We start from the raw sequence: 20983 nt of genomic DNA, 5'->3' as shown, positions 1-20983 counted from the left end.
ATGCTAGTGAACAAAAAATGACAGCTACTGAGAGATACTGGATTATGGAAACTGCTGAATTAAACCAGCCTATACATTTAAAGATGTCTTAACTTCAGAATGTAAGTCAGGAAATACATTGCATTGGGGGAGAGGTTATACCTTTGTTTCCATAGGACACAAAAAGTTAATGGGTTTATAAAAAATTAATAAGGATCAGATTTGACTGGGGGAGACCACCTGATGATCTTAGCTGTAGACATGAGGAAGAAAGCCAGGAAAGACTATAGGACAGGTAACGTGTATACTGATCTCTGCATGAGAACAGCTCTGAGACAGGATGAGACATGATAAGTTTTGTTGGCTACAGAGTCCTCATGACTTTTTTTTTTTTTTTTTTGGTTTTTCGAGACAGGGTTTCTCTGTGTAGCTTTGCGCCTTTCCTGGAACTCACTCGGTAGTCCAGGCTGGCCTTGAACTCACAGAGATCCGCCTGCCTCTGCCTCCCAAGTGCTGAGATTAAAAGCATGCGCCACCACGCCGGCATTTTTTTCTTCATTTTTTTTCTCATGACTTATTATTACATGCCATCCTTTTATATAACATAAAGATTTATATTACAGTTTGGTTATGCAGTCCAAGTGGACTTATAAAGTTGACAGATGCCTTTTACCTGCTAAAACATAAAACAAAAAATCATCTTTAGGGTCTAGAGAGATGGTTCTGCATTTAAGAGCACTGGCTGCTCTTCCAGAGGACCCTGGTTAGGTTCCAAGCACCTACATGGCAGCTTACAACTATCTATATAGTTCCAGTTCCAGGAGATCTAATACCTTCATACCAATGCATATAAAATAGATAAATTAAATAAGCAATAAAAAATTATTTTAAAAAATCACCTTTAGTTGACTTTTACACACTGCACGTTTCATATTTGTGTTAATACATATATATATATATATATATTACCTTTAAAAGTTTATGTGTTTTCATGCCTTTAATCCCAGCACTCAGGAGGCAGAGGCAGGCAGATCTCTGTGAGTTTGAGGCCAGCCTGGTCTACAGATCAAGTTCCAGGACAGGCTCCAAAGCTACACAGAGAAACCCTGCCTTGAAAAAAAATGTTTGTGTTTTCAGGGGAAAAAAAAGGAACAGACACCAATAATGACAAGTAGCTCTCAGAATGCCTCTGTTGCAGTTTCCTTAAAATTCTTCATCCAAAACAACTTCAAAGCTGCTAATTGAGATGGTTCAGCCTCACAGACTACTCTAGCCAGGACTTCAGATAAGCCCTACAATTTCCCATCACAGAGAGACTAAATAAAAAACAGCTAGCTCTCCCAGGACTTGATTATAATCCCAGTTTTCTCAGGGTCCCCTAAAGATGTCATTATCTGGGCTGGAGAAATGGCTCAGAGGTTAAGAGCACTGGCTGTTCTTCCAGAGGTTCTGAGTTCAATTCCCAGCACCCACATGGTGGCTTCCAACCATCTGTAATGAGCTCTGGTGCCCTCTTCTGGCCTTCAGGGATACATTCAGGTAGAACACTCTATACATAATAAATAGATTAAAAAAAAAAAAAGATGTCATTATCCCCAGACAACAGGAAGAAATCTAGAGAACACAACACCCACATTCTCAAGAGTTGAGGTAGGTGGTTTCTGGTAATTTGGTGGATGTTTGTCATTGTTTAGCATGGGGTTAGTTACAAGTTATTATTGGTCATAGTCAGGGGGAAAAACTAAACACAGGAGCTTAGAATCAAGGATCTCATTCTGAAAAGAAAAAGGGGCATAAATGAATGGTAGGAAAAGAAGGGTAGATTATTGAATCTATTTATAAATTAAAAAACAACTATTAATCTCAAATACTTTACATTGGTATGGATTTTTGTATATTGATACATATTTAAGGTTATTTTTGTTATACTGTATATATGTTTCTACTCTTTTTTAAAATATACCTATGCAACTCGTTTTAAAATGTAAAGTTCTATTCCTTAAAGGTTATTATTACAAACTATTTAGGATAATTAAAAAATAAATGTTAGTAGTTAGTCATCTATAACAATCAAACTTGTAGCCATGTAGGTATGTTTTCAAGGTTAGACAGATATGTTTTAGATAGATAAATGGTCTTCAAACCATCTATCTACAGAGACCTACAGAATATGGCATTTAAGTTGTTTTAATAACATAAGGCTTTTCATGATGAGACAAGCTTGCTGCTGGTAGCACCAATCTACTTCAGAGAAGATGATGGGCATCAGGGAAACTCTATATGGAGTTAACTTTCTTTGTGGCAAAAGTTAGCCACTGGGAAAAGAAACTGCCCTTGCCTCAACTGCTGACAGTATGCTATCTAAATTGGATGAGCAGGACACAAAAGAAGGCCACTGCTGAACTTTGCCAAGACAAGGTAGGACAGTCCTTCAAAATTTCTGCATCACATGCTTCACAGAAGAGTCTGTCAGATATTCTAGGCCTGTAGGCTGAAGATGGATGCCCCAACATTGCAGAGGAACCTTGGGGTGACTGTCCATGCAGACAGCTGTCTTTGTCATTTTTATAGTCTTGGAAATTGTTTGCTCTGCACTTCCTATTTACTCAAATAATATTTTATCCTTCTTGGGTCTCTGATGGGGATTGAAGACTAGATATACAGTTTTCCTTGTTACCAAATTCAGAAAAAAGAACTTATGTAAAAGATGTAGTTTGTGGGGCTGGAGAGATGGCTCAGTGGTTAAGAGCACCGACCGCTCTTCCAGGGGTCCTGAGTTCAATTCCCAGCAACCACATGGTGGCTCACAACCACTTATAATGAGATCTGGTGCCCTCTTCTGGCCTGCAGGGACACATGCAGGCAAAATACTGTGTACATAATAAATAAATCTTTAAAAAAAAAAAAAAAAAAAAAAAGATGTAGTTTGTAAGGTTGAAAACATAAAAGTTTAAGTTGTTTTTCTAAAAAGATGTTTTAAGGTCTAAAAGATATTTTTAGGATGGCAATACAAGTTATGATAGAGAATGGTTTAGCTATAAAACTTTGGGCTCATCAAGATAGATAGATAATTAAGTAATTTCTCAAAATTTGCCAAATACGCCGGGCGGTGGTGGCGCACGCCTTTAATCCCAGCACTCGGGAGGCAGAGCCAGGAGGATCTCTGTGAGTTCGAGGCCACCCTGGGCTACCAAGTGAGTCCCAGGAAAGGCGCAAAGCTACACAGAGAAACCCTGTCTCGAAAAACCAAAAAAAAAAAAAAAATTTGCCAAATACAAATGGATTGGACATTGTAAATGTAATCCTTACTTGATAATTGTTTTTATTGTATATAGTTTTACTGTGTTACGGTTAAAACCTTCCCTTTTAATTTAGACAAAAAGGAGGAAATGTTGTGGGATATTTGTACACCATATGGAGATGTATTGCTTGCGATTTGTGATAAAAAGCTAGGCAGGAGAATATAGGCAGGACTTCTGGGCAGAGAACTCTGGAAAGAAGAAAGGTGGATTTGCCATCAAGACATGGAGAGGAAACAGGAGGTACAAGATGGAAAAGAGCTAATGCCTTGTGGCAAAATGTAGATTAATATAAATAGGTTAACTTAAGTTATAAGAGCTAGGGGGACAAGTGTAAGCTCAGGTCGAGTTTTCAAAATTAACAAGTCTTCATGCTATTTGTGAGCTGGCAGTCCTGACACAAAAGCTTGCTACAGTAACTCTTACATCTTTGGTGAACTGGTTGTTCTTCCCACTTCCACTTCCAGAGTGCTGGGTTACAGGCATGCACCTTCATTAGCCTCTGGGCAAAAGTGGTATTCTAGGGGAGGCTAGCAACCCTGAGGATAACAGTCTTGCTGGTTCAGGGCTGGAAGGTACTCCTCTGAGTCTGGAATACTTGATGTGGGTGGCAGTGAACAGAGTGAGAATCCTCTGCCAGAGAGGTGGACTTGGCTAGATCTCCAAGGAACAGGTGGCCCCAGATAAAGGCCTTGTGCTTCACCCCAGGGGCAGCAGGAGCCCTTGACAGGTGTTGAGCAGGGGTGGGCAGCTCCCTCTGTTACCATCTCTGTGATGTCCTGGAGCAGAAGAAAGAAAAAGTGGGGATGAAGAAGAGGTCCACTTCTCTGACCCAGCTGTCCACCTGCTGCTTATGTGAGGGTTTGTCACGGGGCTCTCTACCTTGGGCAACTGTTTCATGAGGAATGCTCTTTTTCTGTCCTCCATCTGTGGCAGCATAGATCTGTCTGCCTGTCAGAGGGTCTCTACCTTACTTATGGACCCTCCTGTCATCGGAATTCCATGTCTTGGTATCAGGCAATAAAAAAAATCAGGGTGTTTTTCCAGCTTTGGGCTGTCTGCCCTGTATATGTAAGCTGAAGAGCCTCACTAGAGTCCCCTCCTGGTCTGTCTCAGGCATGGTATAGTCAATATGCTCTCTGTGAGGATTCTTGTTTGAAGATACCCACACAAATCCCCTTACTGTCATCTAACTGGGGCAAAAGACACAAAGAACTCCATCCTTGGCCCAAGACTCCAGCCCCTACTGGACTTTGTTTTTCACACCAGCAGAGCCCAACCCGGACTCCCCCTCCCTCTCCTCTCCCGTTCCCCTCCCACCCAGAATGCTGAGTTGCAGTTTCCTCATTGCTTTGCAGCTGCTTTTATGCTGTGTCATGGTTGGGAGGGGGGATTTCACACAAAGGGAAGGCAGATTTTGCTGAGTCACCCTCAGCCTCCCTCTGAATAGTTAGTTTGTACAAAGGGCAGCTTTAGCCTCAGGCAGGAGGAAATGAAAGTTCCAGCAAGGTACAGAAGCCTCTTGTTTGGTTCTAAATTGTAAAGCTCTGTCTGAAACACTTCAAACTGCATACACGTGAGCGTGCATACACCCACACACACAGAGTTGCTGCTCTTTACCCCATTCCTCTGTCACAGAAGCTGGCAGTTCCATCTGCAGAATGGAAAGCCTTGAAGTTGTGACTGATCCCTCTTAGGTCTGTTCTATCCTGGAATCCACCGCAGCAGCCTGGGAAATGGGCTTGGGGGGAGGGGGTGTGGGTGTAAGGCTGGGCACTCCTGTAGCAGGAGTTCCTCAACATTCTAGCTTCCTGAGGCTGACTGTGCATGTCAGCTTGCAGCTGTGTCCCCCATCTTTATAGGAGGTGGGACAGCATTTTCCTGTCCTCTTACCCCTTTCCTCATCCATAAACTGTGTCTGGACCCATCATGCACTTTGTAATGACCCTGGATCCTGAAGGATGGTCCTGGACAGTCTCACATCTGCCTTCGGAATTTCTCTCTGGTTTTGATGTCAGAGTATAGACATCTTTGAGGGGTGGGTATTCAGCTAGCCACTGCAGCAGGAAGAAGGGCATGGATTGGGGTTTTTTGGGTGCATGAGGCAAAGGAAGTCAGTAAGCTGAGTCAGTGTTGGCATGGTTGCGGGGCAGGGGCTGGGAAAGGACCAGAACAGCCTGGTCTGGTTGCTTCTGTCCCCAAATTCTGAGTAGCCTATCTTCTAGCTACATCTGGGGCTCCCAGAGAACAAGCCAGGCCCCAGGAGTCAGAACCTCCGGGTAAACAAAAGTTGTGTCGCTAATGGGGCCACAGCCTGGGTCAGTGCCTCCCTCTTTGGGTGCCCCAACTCCCCATGTTGAAAAGAAGATTCATGTTGTTTCATTTTCTGTGGTCCTTGGAATAACAGAAAAATAACAGAATAATCTCTATATCTACAGATTTTCCATTATTCCCCCCTAAAACTCCTGGACCCTCCATGACAGGGCTTCAGGTGGGGTGGTCAGGAGGGAGTCCTGGCTTCTTCTAACCAGGGCTAAAATTCTGGTTCTGCTGTCAATATAGCTGAGTGACAAGGAAATTCCTTGACTTCACTGTTTCTTATGAGACTCAAGTAGACAGAAGAGAGAGGCGAATGGCCGGTGGACAGACCTGTGGGCTGCTGTGGGAATGAGCCGAGCTTCTGCACTCAGAAAGTACTCCATTTGTGGCTAGGGCTGCACTTTGTGATCATAGCTTGGTTTCAGCCCTTTCTGGGAGCTTAGTGCCATGACATCCAAACACAGCATCCCCATTCCCTCAGGAGCCTTTGTGCAGCCACATTCTTACAGTTAATATTAACCATCTGACACGTGCCAGTCACAGGTCCAGCCCTGAGGATTTACAGCACAAAGTGGACAGCGTCCCTGCTCACCTGCTCTCCACCCTCCCTGGGGAAGATGGCCCTCTCCAGAACACCTACAGAAGCACCCGCTGGTTGGCAGTAGTCATAGCCACTTGTCCTGTCTACACTATTCGCAGGCAGAAGATATGCCACCTGCTCTCCAGGGACTGTGGAGTCCTCCTGTTACAGTGAATTCACATCCTATCTTAAGCCTCTGTCCTGGTCTGTAAAGTGGAGTTCTCGAGAGTGTGAAATGAGTTGTCTACGTGCAGTAGGTCTGCAGTTCCTGGAGCTGCTCTTCTGTTGTCACTGCTCACAGTGGCACAAGTGATGACACAGATTCTTGGGCACATGCAGGTGAGGCTTGGCCATCCCTTTCCCTCTATGGGGGAGTCCACCCTTGACAGGCAGTTGCCAATCTTCATTCGTCTTTTTTTCAGAGCTGATGATTTGCAACCACTATTTCTAAATGATATCCTTAAAAATAGAAGAAACAAAGAATGGAATCCTTGTTATCATCAGAAGTCAGTTTTAGGCTGGAGAGAAAGGTGGCTGAGAGGCTGGTAGTACTTGCTGCTCTGCCAGAGGACCTGCATTTGGTTCCTAGCACCCACACGGGCAACTCACTACCACTGTAACTCTAGTTCCTGGGGATCCAACGCCCTCTTCTGACCTTCTCAAGCATTTGTATGCATGTGGATGAATGCATTATACTTGGGTCCAAACACACACATAAAATACTTTTTTTTCTTTTGAGGCAGGGGTCCTCCATGTAGTCCTGGCTGTCTTGGAACTCACTCCGTAGACCAGGCAGACCTCCAACTCACAGAGATCTGCCTGCTTCTGCCTCCTGAGTGATGGGTCAAAAGGCATGAGCCACTATTGCCTAGCAATAAATATGTTTTAAAGAAGTCATTTTTAACCCAAAACAGGACAACTAGAACTCTGAGTGTTTTGAGGAACCACTCAGTACTGAGGGGCCCACATCATCAGGAATTCAGGTGATTGTCCAAGCCCTACCCTGCTAAGCCTCAGTGGGTATCTGTGATGATGGATGTGTCCTGACTTCAGGGTCTCACACTGGTAGGCATCAGGAAGTCATGGTGTAGACCAGGTTCTAGAACAGTGCCGAGGAGGCAGCCAGACACTCAGGTGCTGCTCTCCATGAGACCCTAGGCAGCACACTTCATCCTCTGGCTCAGTTTCCCCACCTGTGAAACTTGAGCCATCTACCCAGCACTATGATGTATAGGGATGAACCATGGTGCTAGCAAACCAAGCAGGACTGAGTGTCCATAAGAGAGTTGAGAAAACCAGCTGTCCTCAGAGTTCTGGGAAGACAGATTCAGGTAGACTCAGGACCCCGGTGGGTCAGTCCCTAGGGTTGCCCACCAGCATCTCACTTTGACAAACATTGTCTCTTAGTTCTGGAACCTTCTAGATTCTTTTTTTGTTTGTTTTGTTTTTCAAGACAGGGTTTCTCTGTGTAGCTTTGCACCTTTCCTAGAACTCACTCTGTAGCCCAGGCTGGCCTTGAACTCACAGAGATCCGCTTGCCTCTGCCTCCCGAATGCTGGGATTAAAGGCGTGCACCACCACCGCTGGCCCCTTCTAGATTCTTGAGGGGCTACTCCTGTCCTGTCACTGAGAAGAGAGGATTCTGGAAAGAATCCAAATTCTGCCCAGAGGCAACTCATTCAGAGTTCCTTTTTTTTAAAACCTTTTTTTTTTTTTTTAAAGATCCTGCGGCAGTGCTTGCCAGGGTCATATGACTTATTCCCTTGCAGACTAGGCCAGCCCGCCCCGGGGCAGGGTGTTGCAACAGGAGCTCAGCTGGGCGGCCGCCACGTGACCCGCTTACTTAAAAGGCTAGTTCGGGCAGCTGCTCACAGTCCTGTTTCCTCCAGAGTTTCCGCAGACAGCCATTGAGTGGAGCCTGCCGGAGCGGAGCCATCTGAAGCACAGCCCGGAGCCTAAAGCAGACAGAATCAGCCTGAGCCAGCCCAGCCCGGTGATGGAGCGCCCACAGCCAGACAGGCAAGCAGCTGCGTGGGGACGGGAAGTGTGGCGATCCTCGTGCCCTGTTCAGCCAGGGAATGCTGTGGGGCCAGGGGACGAATTACCGCCCAGTGTGCCTGTAGCCATGGGCAGCTGGAGGGAGAAAATGTGATTCACCCCTCTGGCACCCTGTGGGTGACGGGATGGGAGTGTCTTTGTGGTATCCAGGTTTGACGCCTGGTGAGCACACTGCTGAGTCCTGGAACCATGGACTCACTATTCTATACTTGGCTCTTCCGGTGGCGCGGAGTGCTCACTTGTCAGGCTGGACATAACCTTGGTTGTTCTGTTCTCAACCTTACAGGAGAATTGCAAGACAGCAATAGCAGAACTAGAGGGTGTTTAGGCTGTTTTTTGTTTTTGTTTTTTGTTTTGAGAGAGAGAGAGGGTCTTTCTATGTAGTCTTAGCTGTCTTGGAACTCGATATGTAGACCAGGTTGGCCTTGAACTCAGATTCGCTTCCCTTTGCCTTCTGAGTGCTGGGACTAAAGGTGCTCCACCACCATACTTGACTTTTTCTTCTCCTTTTTTTTTTTTTTTGAGACAGAGTTTCCAGGCTGTCCTGGAACTTACTTTGTAGACCAGGCTGACCTGGAACTCACAGAGACCTGCCTGCCTCTGCCTCCTGAGTGCTAAAATTAAAGATGTGCACCACCACCACTATGTTTTATTTATTGTGCATATAGGGTGGCTACATATGTGCCATACTAAACATGTAGAGGTCAGAGGACAACTTGAGGGGATCACTTTTCTCCTTCTAATATATGAGTTCCAAGGAAGAGGGGGTTACTAGGCATGGTGGCAAGTGCCTTTACTGGCAGAGCTAGCTCACACTGTCTACCTCTAACTCCTGTGCTTTGAGCGTTAAGGATTGGACTTAGGACTTCAAACATTCCAGACAAGCACTCTACCACTAAGGTGCAACATCACCCCTTTTTATTTAAAGGCAGTGTCTTAACTAAGTACTCCAGGCTGGCCTGGATCTCTCAATCCCCCTGCTGCAGAACTCCTTTGACTGCTTAATGCAGACACTTTGAGTGTAATCTGGGTGTGTGTGCAAGGGGTTTTTTTCTTTTTCTTTTTTTCTTTTTTCTTGACTGTCCTTCCTACATAGCCCTGATGGTCCTGAAATCCACCATGTAAACAGACCAGACTTCAAATTCACAGAGATTACCCCCTGCCTCTGCTCCTGAGTGCTGGGAGTAAAGGTGGGTTATAAAATTTGTAATAGAAACTTTTTGAAAGAAACCTTCACATTAGGTCTAAAAGCTTATCAAGGTATCTACCCTTAGCCAGGAGTGGTGGCTCATGCCTTTAATCCCAGCACTAAGGAGGCAGAGGCAAGACAGATCTCTGTGTTCGAGGACTGCCTGGTATGCAGAGTGAGTTCCAGAACAGCCAGGACTACACTGTCTTGAAAACCAAAATAAAATAAAATAAATCAACCCTTGAGCATGGTCCTCAGACTGATGTGACTCCTCTCGGTGGTCAGGCCATACTTTCCCTCCCCTTCACTGGGAATAATTAGGACAGGAATTCTCCCTGTGGCTTGGGGGACTATATCCCATAGTATTTAATGACTGATGATTATTTGCATGGTTAAGGCCATGGCTTGGCCTGGTAAAGACGTTGTACCTATTCTGCAGGTCCAACATGTGAAGATGAGGTCCCAACATTCTTGGTTTAGCTTGAAAAGAACCATCCACAGCTACCCCACTGACTCTCCTCCCTTCCTCCACAGCATGCCCAAGGATCTGTCTGAGGCCTTGAAGGAGGCCACCAAGGAGGTGCACACCCAGGCAGAGAATGCTGAGTTCATGAGGAACTTTCAGAAGGGCCAGGTGACCAGGGAAGGCTTTAAGGTATGCGACATGTAGGTTGGCCAGAGCATTGGGGGAGGGTGTAGCAGGTATGCCCAGGGCTCATGCTAATAATTTAATGGAGAGGTTGGAGCCAAGGATGATGAGGGCTTGTCTAAGGAAGTCATCCTATTAATTTGACACTAGCTCAGAGGAGAGAGGAGAGGGTCACAAAGCAAGTTCTTGGCCTGCTTTGTGATGCTGACAGAGGAGCCTGGACAGCAGGATGGTGAACACTAACTCTGTGTTGGTAACTTTAGACTCATCTCAACCTTAGGAGTAGATAAGGGGGGAAGCCCAGAGAGGTTAAGAGGCTAAACAGTCAGTGTAGGTGGAAATGACCAAAACCAAACAGATGGCCTAATTTCAGAACATGTACTCTTGACCTGGCTAACCCAGGGCATTGCATGGGTTGGATAGGTTCTCTCTCACTGACCTACAATCCCAGTCCTTGGGTTATTGGACAGGGTTTCACTACATAGTTCAGGAACTCTGAATGCTCCTGAGTCAGTCTCCTGAGTATTTGGACCATAGGCATGTACCACCACACCCAGATCTTTTGACTCAATTCCATTTGCTTCTGAAGGCAAGGGGAAGTTTGCCTTAGCCTTGCAATGTCCTGTCCTCACGGTGAAACTGTTCAGCTCATTTAACTTCCCAAGCTCATCTGAGAAATGGGGTTTTGACAGTGGGGCTTTCTTTATTGTGTACCCAGCATACACAATAGACTGGTTTTGCTGTTTCCTGGCATAGTGGAATTGATGTCCGTAGAAAATACCAGATACGGCTGGATGGTGATGATGCACACTTCTAATTCCAGCACTCAGGAAGCAGAGGCAGGCAGATCTCAATGAGTTCGAGATCATCCTGGTCTACAGAGAGAGACTAGGACAGCCAGGGCTACACAGAGAAACCCTGTCTCGAGAAACCAAAAAGAAGAAAACACCAGATACACAGTAGAGAACACTGAACTGGGTGGAGAGGGAGAGGACTGCAGGCTGGTGGGGACAGGAAGCCTTCCAGAAGGCAGTCACGTAGGGGTCTTCTAGGGACCTGAGAAACTGGCTCTGATTTTTCAGCTGGTGATGGCCTCCTTGTACCACATCTATGTGGCCCTGGAGGAGGAGATAGAACGCAATAAGCAGAACCCAGTCTACGCCCCGCTCTACTTTCCTGAGGAGCTGCACCGAAGGACTGCCCTCGAGCAGGACATGGCCTTTTGGTATGGTCCCCACTGGCAGAAGACCATCCCTTACACACCGGCCACACAGCACTATGTGAGGCACCTACACGAGGTGGGGCGCACTCATCCTGAGCTGCTGGTGGCCCACACATACACCCGTTACCTGGGTGACCTCTCAGGGGGCCAGGTCCTGAAGAAGATTGCGCAGAAGGCCCTGGACCTGCCCAGCTCTGGTGAAGGCCTGGCTTTTTTCACCTTCCCCAACATTGACAGCCCTACCAAGTTCAAACAGCTCTACCGTGCTCGCATGAATACTCTGGAGATGACACCTGAGGTCAAGCACAGGGTGACAGAGGAGGCTAAGACCGCATTCCTGCTCAACATCGAGGTGAGCTTCACCACTCCTCCAAGCCACACTACTGTTATTGGAGGGAGGGTCCCGGAGTCACAGTTAAATACAAGGTTTTCAGAGGCTGAAATGCTTCAGGTGGCATTTGCTTTTGGAGATTTTCTATACAGCGACAGAGGTATCTCACAACTTTCTGCAAATGCCTCAATACAAGGAGGAGGAAAATGTGGGTCTTGTAATGATTTATTTTTTTTTATGTTCATTGATGTTTTGCCTATATATATGTCTGTTTGAGGATGTCAGATCCCCTGGAGCTGGAGTTACAGACAGTTGTGAGCTGCCATGTGGGTAGTGGGAATTGAACTGGGTCCTCTGGAAGAGCAACTGGTGCTCTTAACCTTTGAACCATCTCTCAGCCCCTAGGAAAGTGAGTTTTGAGCAAGGCCCTGAAAGATAGAGCTGTAGGGGTATAGTGTCCTGTTGATTGTGGTGCTATGGTGCTTAGGGTTCTAATTCATGACCTCCTGGCTCCCCACTTTCAGCCTGGGATCCCTTAAAAGGTCCGCCAGGCAAGCACCTGTTAGAGAATTATCCTTTCAAATCTCTAAATCCAACCACATCTAGACCATCCATGTCCTTCTGAGGATATGAAGCTGGGGGTGGGGCGGCACATGCCTTTAATCCCAGCACTCTTTGGGAAGCAGAAACAGGTGGATCTCTGAATGAGGTCAGCCTGGTCTACAGAGCGAGTTCCAGGACAGTTAAGGCTACACAGAGAAACCCTGTCTGAAACAAACAAAAAGACTCAGCCCAGCAGAGAGCTGGATCTCCATCCTGACTCTTAGTCAATCTCAAGCGAGGAGCTATGGTTTCCTCACCTGCAGAAGCAGTCTGAGGCTCTCTCCACGGCATACCCCTTAGCAAGGATGAGAGAGCAGGTTGTATGCTGCTCAGCGACCACACAGTCATGTGTTGTTTCAGAGGAGGCAAAATGGCTCTCCTAGTGGGCATACATAAAATCCTGAACTCCAGATTTAGGACAGCTGTTATTACTGGTGGGGACTAGGTGGAGGTACAGACACATTAGGGAAGCACAGGCAAGGAAGCTAACTGAACCTGACTTATCTCTCATAAGGCAGGTGGAAGACACATGGGTGTGATAGTTTTCTTAAGTTGTGTCATTTCCACAATATTTCATAACATGCTTCAAGCTCTGCCTTCAGCTGGGGCCACCACTGAGTCTCATTAACATGGCAATATGTCTTATCTTCTAGCTGTTTGAAGAACTTCAGGTACTGCTGACACAGGACCACAAGGACCAGAGCCCCTCACAGATGGAGTGGCTTCGCCAGCGGCCTGGTAGCCTGGTGCAAGGTAAAGGTGCCCTCGCCTCTGGCTCTTCATGGCGGGAACATGGCTGTCTCTGGGATTTTTTTTATTCTCCTCTTTTCTGAATGTTATAAATTAGAAATAGGGTACAGACAAAAGGACCAAGGGTCATCCTGTAATGTGTGACTGGGTGAGCTGTACGGCTTTTTTCTACCTCAGTTTCCCCACATTGGGAAATCAGGTGGTTGGGTTGTAGTATATTGGCTGAGGTGTACAGAAATCCCTTAGAAGTCACTGGCACAGAAATCCTTTCATTTAGGACCACCCCTCCCCCAACTTTTTTTTTTTTTTTTTTGAGGCAGTCATACTGTGTTACCTAGGCTGGCCTCAAACCCTGGGATCAAACAATCCTCTTGCCTCAATCTTTCACAAATAGCTGGGATTGTAAGTGTTTCCTTTTTCAGACCCACTAAAGGCTCCTGGAAGGGCTTTGGGGACCTATTTTCAGTGCTGACCCTCCAGGGGACACTAGAAAGACATCTGGACCTTGGGTGCCAGCCCCTCTCTCCTGTGCCTTAGCTGGAGCCATAGCAAGACTTCCAAAAAGACCAGTGCCTTCCTTGAGCCTGTCACCCCTGGGACAGAGTGTGGCATAGGGAGTGGGTGACGAGAGGATGGGCAGGGCAGGTTATATGAAGCTGTCTTGCTCGATGCCATCCTAACCCACTTTTTGCCTAAAGCTTTCCCAACTGGGACAGGATCCCATGGCCCTGTTGCCAGAAGTATTGTTTCTGGTGGCTGAAATGTGACCAGCCCTGATGGGAGTTGGCTACCTGGTTGGGTCAGGGGACTTTTCCCTTGATAGGACATGGTTGAGCATGGAGGAATGAAGAGCTTGCGAGTGAGTGCCTAGATTGGAAGGTGTTCAAGCAGTGGCTAGTGGGCACTGTGTGCTGTAACAGAAACGTGTCCTTAGACAGACACTGGATCTCCTTTACTCTGTGTACTTTCATGTCATATACCCCAGGCTGCATGTGTTTGACCTTTTCTCTTTCTCTTTCAGACCCTACCCCTGCAGAGACACCCAGAGGGAAGCCTCAGATCAGCACTAGCTCATCCCAGGCACCACTCCTCCGATGGGTCCTCACTCTTAGCTTTCTGATGGCAACAGTGGCAGTGGCAATTTATGCCATGTAAATGCAAATATGCTGTGAACTCTGTCCATGAAGGGCCTTCTCTCTGTTGGGGAGAATCTTGCCTGGCTCTCTTCTCTGGGGCCTCTAAGAAGCTTTTGGGGCTCCTAGCCCCCACCCTGTGTCCTCTTTCTCTCTGCAATGGAGGGAGACGCTTGACACATTTTCCCCTCACCAAAATCACATCCAGCTAGTGGCCTGAACTTTGAAACCAGCAGCCCCAATTCCTGCAGCAGAGCCCAAAAGCCGTGGCCTGAAGGGCAGCTGTTATGAGCCCGGTGCCCTTGGTTGTCGGCGTCCATGTTAACTGCCATGACTGCTTTTCTCTGGTGTTATGGCCACTTTGATAGCAGTGTGTAGAGATGTTCTCTTGTGTTTCTGTCTTATCACTTCCCCAGTTCCACCTGAATGGTGGTATTTTGTTGTGTTGGTTTTTTTTTTTCTAACGAAGTTGGGCTGTCTTTTGAGGGGTGGGTGAGGAAGAGGTATTTAATAGTTGTAACCTTGGTCTTCAACTTCTGTGTGAAATAATAAATGACATCTAACAGTCACTGGAAGTGTCTTTGTGTTTCTGCTGTTCGTGAAATGGGCCCTATCCCTCTCTTTGTCTCTTCAGTACCTGGCAGGAGGGCAGCTGATGGTGGCATTGGGAGCTGTGATGGTGGCTGCTTTGACATCTGGAAGTGAGCTTTAAGCAGCTGGGAAGATCATACTGACAGTGGGTGTGGGGGTATGTGTTTGTGTGTGTGCAGGATGCTTGTGTGTGTGCATGTGTTTGTGTGTGTGCAGGATGCTTGTGTGTGTTCATGTGGAGGCCAGAGGTCAATCTCAGGGTTTTTTTTTTTTTAAATATTTATTTATGATGTATACAGTGTTCTGCCTACGTACATGCAGAACACCAGAAGAGGGCACCAGATCTCATTATAGATGGTTGTGAGCCACCATGTGGTTGCTGGGAATTGAACTCAGGACCTCTGGAAGAGCAGCCAGTGCTCTTAACCTCTGAGCCATCTTGCCAGCCCCAATCTTGGGTTTTTTTTTTGTTTGTTTGTTTTTTAAAGATTTATTTATTTATTATGTATACAGAAGAGGGTGCCAGATCTCATTACAGATGGTTGTGAGCCACCATGTGGGTGCTGGGAATTGAACTCAGGACCTCTGGATGAGCAGTCGGTGCTCTTAACCTCTGAGCCATCTCTCCAGGCCCCCCAATCTTGGGTTTTTAAGGAGTAACTTTAGCAATAGGAAAAAAATCCAGCATGAACTGAGTCCTCACCTTTCTTTTCAGTGGTGGGAATTCAATCCAGAGCTTTGTTCATATTAGGCAAGACTCTCACTGAGCTACATCCTCAACTTCTACTTGTGCAATGGTGAATGAGTATTTTACACTCCTGTGCATACGGTGCTGAGAACAGATCTAGGACCCTGCACACGCCAATTTAATGCTATCCTCCTAAGACACAATCCCAGCTTGCCCTGGGCCCTTTAATGGTAGGTGGATGGACTAGAAGGGGGTTAAGGTACTGAACAGAGTTAAAGAAGCAAGAATTACAAAGGTTAGTTAATGTAGACGTCTTGAGACCAGCTATATCTGCCAGCAGGCAATTATCAGAGTTAAAATTCTATCTTCTTACAGAGACTAGGCAACAGGTTCTATCCTCAGGGGCTGGCTGGAGCAAACAGTGACCATGATTTTGTCACCTTCAGTTTTCTCTGGCTAGAGATATGGCTTTGAGCCATTCCAAATATTAATGGTTATTCAAGTATTTATAGATAGACACAAAGCAGGGACAGGCAGGAAAATAGCCCAGCCACCCTTACCTGTCTGGATCTGGCTCATGTCTCTTGCCGACTGGTCAAGAGTTTCAACATAGGGGGCTGGAGAGATTTTGGCTCAGTTCCTAGTACCATCCATTACAGGGGCTTGTCTTTCTTGAAAACTGTTGTTGCCTTTTAAGCAATGGCTGTCCTAATCAGCAACTGCAACTCCACTGCTATCAGCAGCAAGATGGGCTACAACACCAGCAGCCTGAGGGGATTCTGTTCCCTCAGGCATGGACTCTTTCAAAGCTAAAAGGGAACTCATTTAAATCTCTGTCCCTCTAAAGAACTCAAGATTTAAAGGTTGAGGTGGCATTCTGCTCCTCAAAGAGGCTGAATAGCAAATAACCTCTTCTCCTTGCTCAGCTTCTCCACCTGGTTCCTCCCTACTTCTTCCCCTCAGCTCGTTGCTGACTCAGCCTCCTGACTGCAGGTTAATTTTATTTAATCAAACAAATGTAACACATCTTTTCATCATTAAATAAATGTTCCAAAGCATGAACAAAAGTAACACACCTTAAAACACTATTCTACCACAGGGGCTCTCACACCTCCTGATGCACAAAAAATTATGCAGGCAAAACACTGTAATATAGATAAAATAAAACAAATATCTTAAAATTAAAACAAACAGTTGGGTGATGGTGGTGGACTCCTTTAATTCCAGCACTCAGGAGGCAGAGACATGTGGACCTCTGTGAGTTGGAGGCCAGCCTGGTCTACAGAGCTAGTTCCAAAAGTCTCGAAAAACAAAAAAGCAGCCGGGCGGTGGTGGCACACACCCTTAATCCCAGCTCTCGGGAGGCAGAGGCAGGTGGATCTCTGTGAGTTCTGAGTTCGAGGCCAGCCTGGGCTACCAAGTGAGTTCCAGGAAAGGCGCAAAACTACACAGCGAAACCCTGTCTTGAAAAACAAAACAACAACAACAACAACAAAATAGGGTTTCTCTGTAGCACTGGCTGTACTGGAACTCACTCTGTAGACCAGGCTGGAATTCACAGAGATCAGTCTGCCTCTGCCTCCCGAGTGCTGGAATTTTTTTTTTGTTTGTTTTGTTTTTCGAGACAGGGTTTCTCTGTGTAGCTTTGCGCCTTTTCCTGGAAATCACTTGGTAGCCCAGGCTGGCCTGGAACTCACAGAGATTCACCTGCCTCTGCCTCCCGAGTGCTGGGATTAAAGGTGTGTGCCACCACCTGGCAATTTATTCATTTTTAAAGATATATTTATCTTGTATAATATTAGAGGGACAAGCCTTAATATTATACATATATCCCCAGGGGCTCAGGAGAGAGAACTACTAAGGGCGAGGACTATTTTTGGGAAAGAGAATCTCAGCACACCGAGCTCTTTATTGCTTTAATTCCTCTGGGATAACATCCTATTTACACAGCTTCATTTCTGTTCTTGTGCCTAGTTCCTTTCTTGCCTGATTTCTCTCTATATTTATCTACTGCTCCCTCTAAGTTCTATCTTAATTCTCTTGTCTTAATTCTGCCTCATCTAGGTCCTTTTCATCTTGTTCTTACCCAGCTGGCTCTTCCTCATCTTCCATCTCATTCCTCTAGTACAGTTCTTCACCATCTCAGTTTGTTCCTCTCAAGTTCTTACCCATCTAGTTCTTCCATTCTCTTTTCTCTTCTCCGTCCTCTCGTGCCCTGGGAGTCCCGGTATATATACATTTGCAAGCAGTATTCCCTTAGCAGCGCAAAGTCAGGCTTCCAGGGTCAAATGGAGGGGTGATAAGAATCACATAGAGAGGCAGTAATTGTTAATTATCACTTGCAACCCAAAAGGGAAGTGACTAATGGGGAAATGAATTAACTAAAGGCTAAATTCGGGTAATATCTAAGAAGAGGGTAGAAAATGTTCAAAATCTGTAAGTTACTAGGTCAATGGGAGAAAATAAAACTGCCTTCTTTTTCCTGTGGCTCCTATCTGTCCAAGCTATCTGCTGTTTTCTTCTGCAAGGTGGAGGAAGGTGTGCTCGGTCGCTAGGCAACCTGTGTACAGCTGGATGCCTCTGGTGGTAGTTATAGGGAGATCTGGAACTAGAGGTAAGATTTGGGAAAGGAGGAAGTTAGGCTTAATTGGCATATCCGCCAGGCCTTCTCAAACAGGTACCCTGGATGCTTAAGTCTGTTCTTAGAGAGTACAGAGGTATCTCTGATAAGGTACTTTCCTCCATCTGGGGATGGACCTGGCTGGATGCTGCCAATGATGATAATTACAGGGAGGTTTGAACTGGGATTCCAGCTGAGCATAGCTGTTAGCCCAGAAGGTTATCTAAATATTCCTAGAAGTGGTTAGGTAAGGAGTTAGCGGTCTATAAAGTTAGTAAGGCTGTAAAAAGGGAGGGTCCGAGCTAAATTGTGTAAAGCTATTACTTAAGGTCCACCTGACCTAGGCAGTGTCTCCTTGTGGAATTTACCTTAAATCAGGAGACTTGCATGTGGACTGTTATTATGCTAGTCCTAGTCCTTGAAAGTGGCTAAGGGAGATATCTGATTCCAGAGAAAGCCTTTCTTGAGGCAGTTCTCCAAATACCTGGAATGTGTATGTCCAGAGAGTGATCAGTCCACATTGTTAGCCCTTCTTAGGGAAAAATCAACTGGGAAAACTATGAAGGCACACATGATTTTCATAACAGAAAATATATCACACAGCTGATATATAACAAGCCAAATAACACCAAAAGCTTCTTGGAATTTGGCTTCCTCTGGAGGAATTCCTTCATCTCTCCAGGTAGTGACTTTGCCATAACCAGCTGAGTTCTTATGATATATCCCTGTGGCCTGCAACATATTTATATTTATGTGTATGAATGTTTTGCCTGCATCTACATATGTTCACTACATGTATGTCTGGTGCTTGTAGAAGTCAGAAGAGGGCATCAGATCCCCTGGAATTAGAGTTACAAATGGTTGTAAGTCACCATATATGTGCTGGGAATTGAACCCAGATTCTCTGCAAGAGCAGCTAGTGCTCTTAATTGCTGAGCCATCTCTCCAGTACTGAACTTGCTGACTCTGCATCACTCTGACTCTTCCTAAAATTTCTTTTCTGTGCAGTATGTCAAGTATTCCATCTGCACCTGAGGGAGGCCCCAGCCAACCATGTGGAATTACATTTCTGCAGTTGGTGATAACTGTTGAGAACAGACTCAGAGCTTAGATTTTGGTCAAAAAGAGAATAAAGTACTTAAAATAGAATGTGCTAAATCTCTTGGCACACAGGGATGACCTCTAAATGCTGAGAAAACCAAGTCTTAGATTCACTTGATTTTTTTTTTTTATAAACTGCAAAAATGCTCATACTTTATTCTCTGTAAATACACATTTGAGTGACTGTGGCACGGAACAGGTTTTCACTTGTTCATGTGGATAGTAGAACTCAACCAAGGGGAAATTATACAACTAGTGTTGCTGTGTGCCAAATCTGTCATTTTTTTCAAGATTTCTATTTGGAATTTGGGCGTGAATTTCAAATGCTTTAAGCATTACCAAAGAATTAAACACTTTCCACTATCATCATTCACCTGGATCTGGATGAAAGAAAACACCTTTGGCATCTTAGGTTTGGTACCATCTGGCTGTAGGCTGCCCTACAGTTGTCAGAAACTGACCTGTCCCAAGAGCTGCCTAGGACAGCACTCTGGCACCTCCTGCTGGGCTGGGACAAGAGGACACCTCTCAGGCATACTACTTTCTCCCAGTAGCTCTAAAAGGGGTGCTTTTTCTCATACAGTATCTACATATTTAGCTTTTTAAAAATTTATTTAATTTTATGTGCATTGGTGTTTTTTCTGTGTGAAGGAACTGGAACTGTAGATATAAACAGTTGTGAGCTGCCATGTGAGTGCTGGGAATTGAACCCAGGTACTCTGGAAGAACAACTGCTGAGCCATCTCCCCAGCACCTTCTTCCCCTTTTAAGGCAGTTTCATTCAGTCTCCTCAGTGCTAGATTTTATAAAAAAAAAAAAAATCAAGTGAATCTAAGACTTGGTTTTCTCAGCATTTAGAGGTCATCCCTGTGTGCCAATAGCACATTCTATTTTAAGTACTTTATTCTCTTTTTGACCAAAATCTAAGCCCTGAGTCTGTTCTCAACAGTTATCACCAACTGCAGAAATGTAATTCCACATGGTTGGCTGGGGCCTCCCTCAGGTGCAGATGGAATACTTGACATACTGCACAGTGGAATGGGAGCGGGGTTAAGTAAGTCTACCCTTTATTTATGTGTGTCTGTGTATACCTGTGTGAGTGAGCTTTATGTGTATCTAGTTAGTAAGCACTCGTGCCTGCAGAGGCCAGAGAACATTTGATCCCCTGGAACTGGAGTTACAGGCCTGCGAGATGCCCGATATGGGTGCTGGGAACAGAACCCAGGTCCTCTGCAAGAGCAGTACGCTCTTTACACCACCGAGCCATTGCTACAGTTCATTTTTTTAAAACTTAAAAAAAAAACACATACATACATATATCATGTACATGTTCCCACAGAGGCCAGAGAGGAAGTTGGATCCCTGGAGCTGGAGTTACAGGCAGTTGTGAGCCCTGACTTGGGTGCTAGGAACCGAGATTGGGTCCTCTGCAAAAACAGCAAGCGCTGTTCATCACTGAGCCATCTCTTTCCATCCCCATCTTTTTACTTGAGACAAGGGCTCCCTAAGTCACCCAGGCTGGCCTTGAACTTGCGATCTTCTTGCATCGGGGCTGACAGACCTTCGCTACCAGGTTCAGCTTCCTCGCAAGACCCAAAAGACTTAAGAAACGAGCACAAAGCGCCCGTGATGCTCCGCCATCTTTGCATGGCTTGGCTCGGACCACAGTTACAGCTTCCTCCTGCCTCAGAATTTTCGCGCCAAAACATCCCGCTCACAAAATGGAGGCCGGAAGGAGGTGGTGCGTGACGTCACCAAGAATCACAGCCAATCATTTTGGAAATCCGTCCGAGGGGCGGGACTCGCCGGGCGCAGAGCGGCCCAATAGCTGGCCGCGGGGCCGAGCGAGCCAATGGGAGTGCAGACGCCGC

At 45.9% G+C, this 20983-nt stretch overlaps 1 protein-coding gene across 1 annotated transcript; it reads left to right on the top strand.

Moving 5' to 3' along the window:
• Positions 1-7943: 7943 nt before the first annotated feature.
• Positions 7944-14681, top strand: Hmox1 (heme oxygenase 1). Its single transcript, XM_052727784.1, has 5 exons — positions 7944-8196; positions 9959-10079; positions 11156-11647; positions 12883-12982; positions 14001-14681. Exons 1-5 carry the CDS (start codon positions 8174-8176, stop codon positions 14132-14134), a joined length of 870 nt encoding a protein of 289 aa, XP_052583744.1. The 5' UTR covers positions 7944-8173; the 3' UTR covers positions 14135-14681.
• The last annotated feature ends 6302 nt before the right edge of the window (positions 14682-20983 follow it).

Source organism: Peromyscus californicus, unplaced genomic scaffold, assembly GCF_007827085.1.
Source record: "Peromyscus californicus insignis strain IS unplaced genomic scaffold, ASM782708v3 Scaffold_8__1_contigs__length_139910024, whole genome shotgun sequence".
In the NCBI taxonomy this organism is placed as follows: Eukaryota; Metazoa; Chordata; class Mammalia; order Rodentia; family Cricetidae; genus Peromyscus; species Peromyscus californicus.
Note: the sequence above shows the minus strand (reverse complement) of the source record. Positions and strands in the feature narration are given on the sequence as shown.

What these genes read in the sequence shown, in the direction of transcription:
- Hmox1 (XM_052727784.1), top strand. Translation starts at nt 8,174, where the DNA reads ATGGAGCGCCCACAGCCAGACAG. An exon ending in TGACCAGGGAAGGCTTTAAG is followed by an intron (nt 10,080 to 11,155) that starts GTATGCGACATG and finishes CTGATTTTTCAG; the next exon opens with CTGGTGATGGCCTCCTTGTA. An exon ending in GCCTGGTAGCCTGGTGCAAG is followed by an intron (nt 12,983 to 14,000) that starts GTAAAGGTGCCC and finishes TTTCTCTTTCAG; the next exon opens with ACCCTACCCCTGCAGAGACA.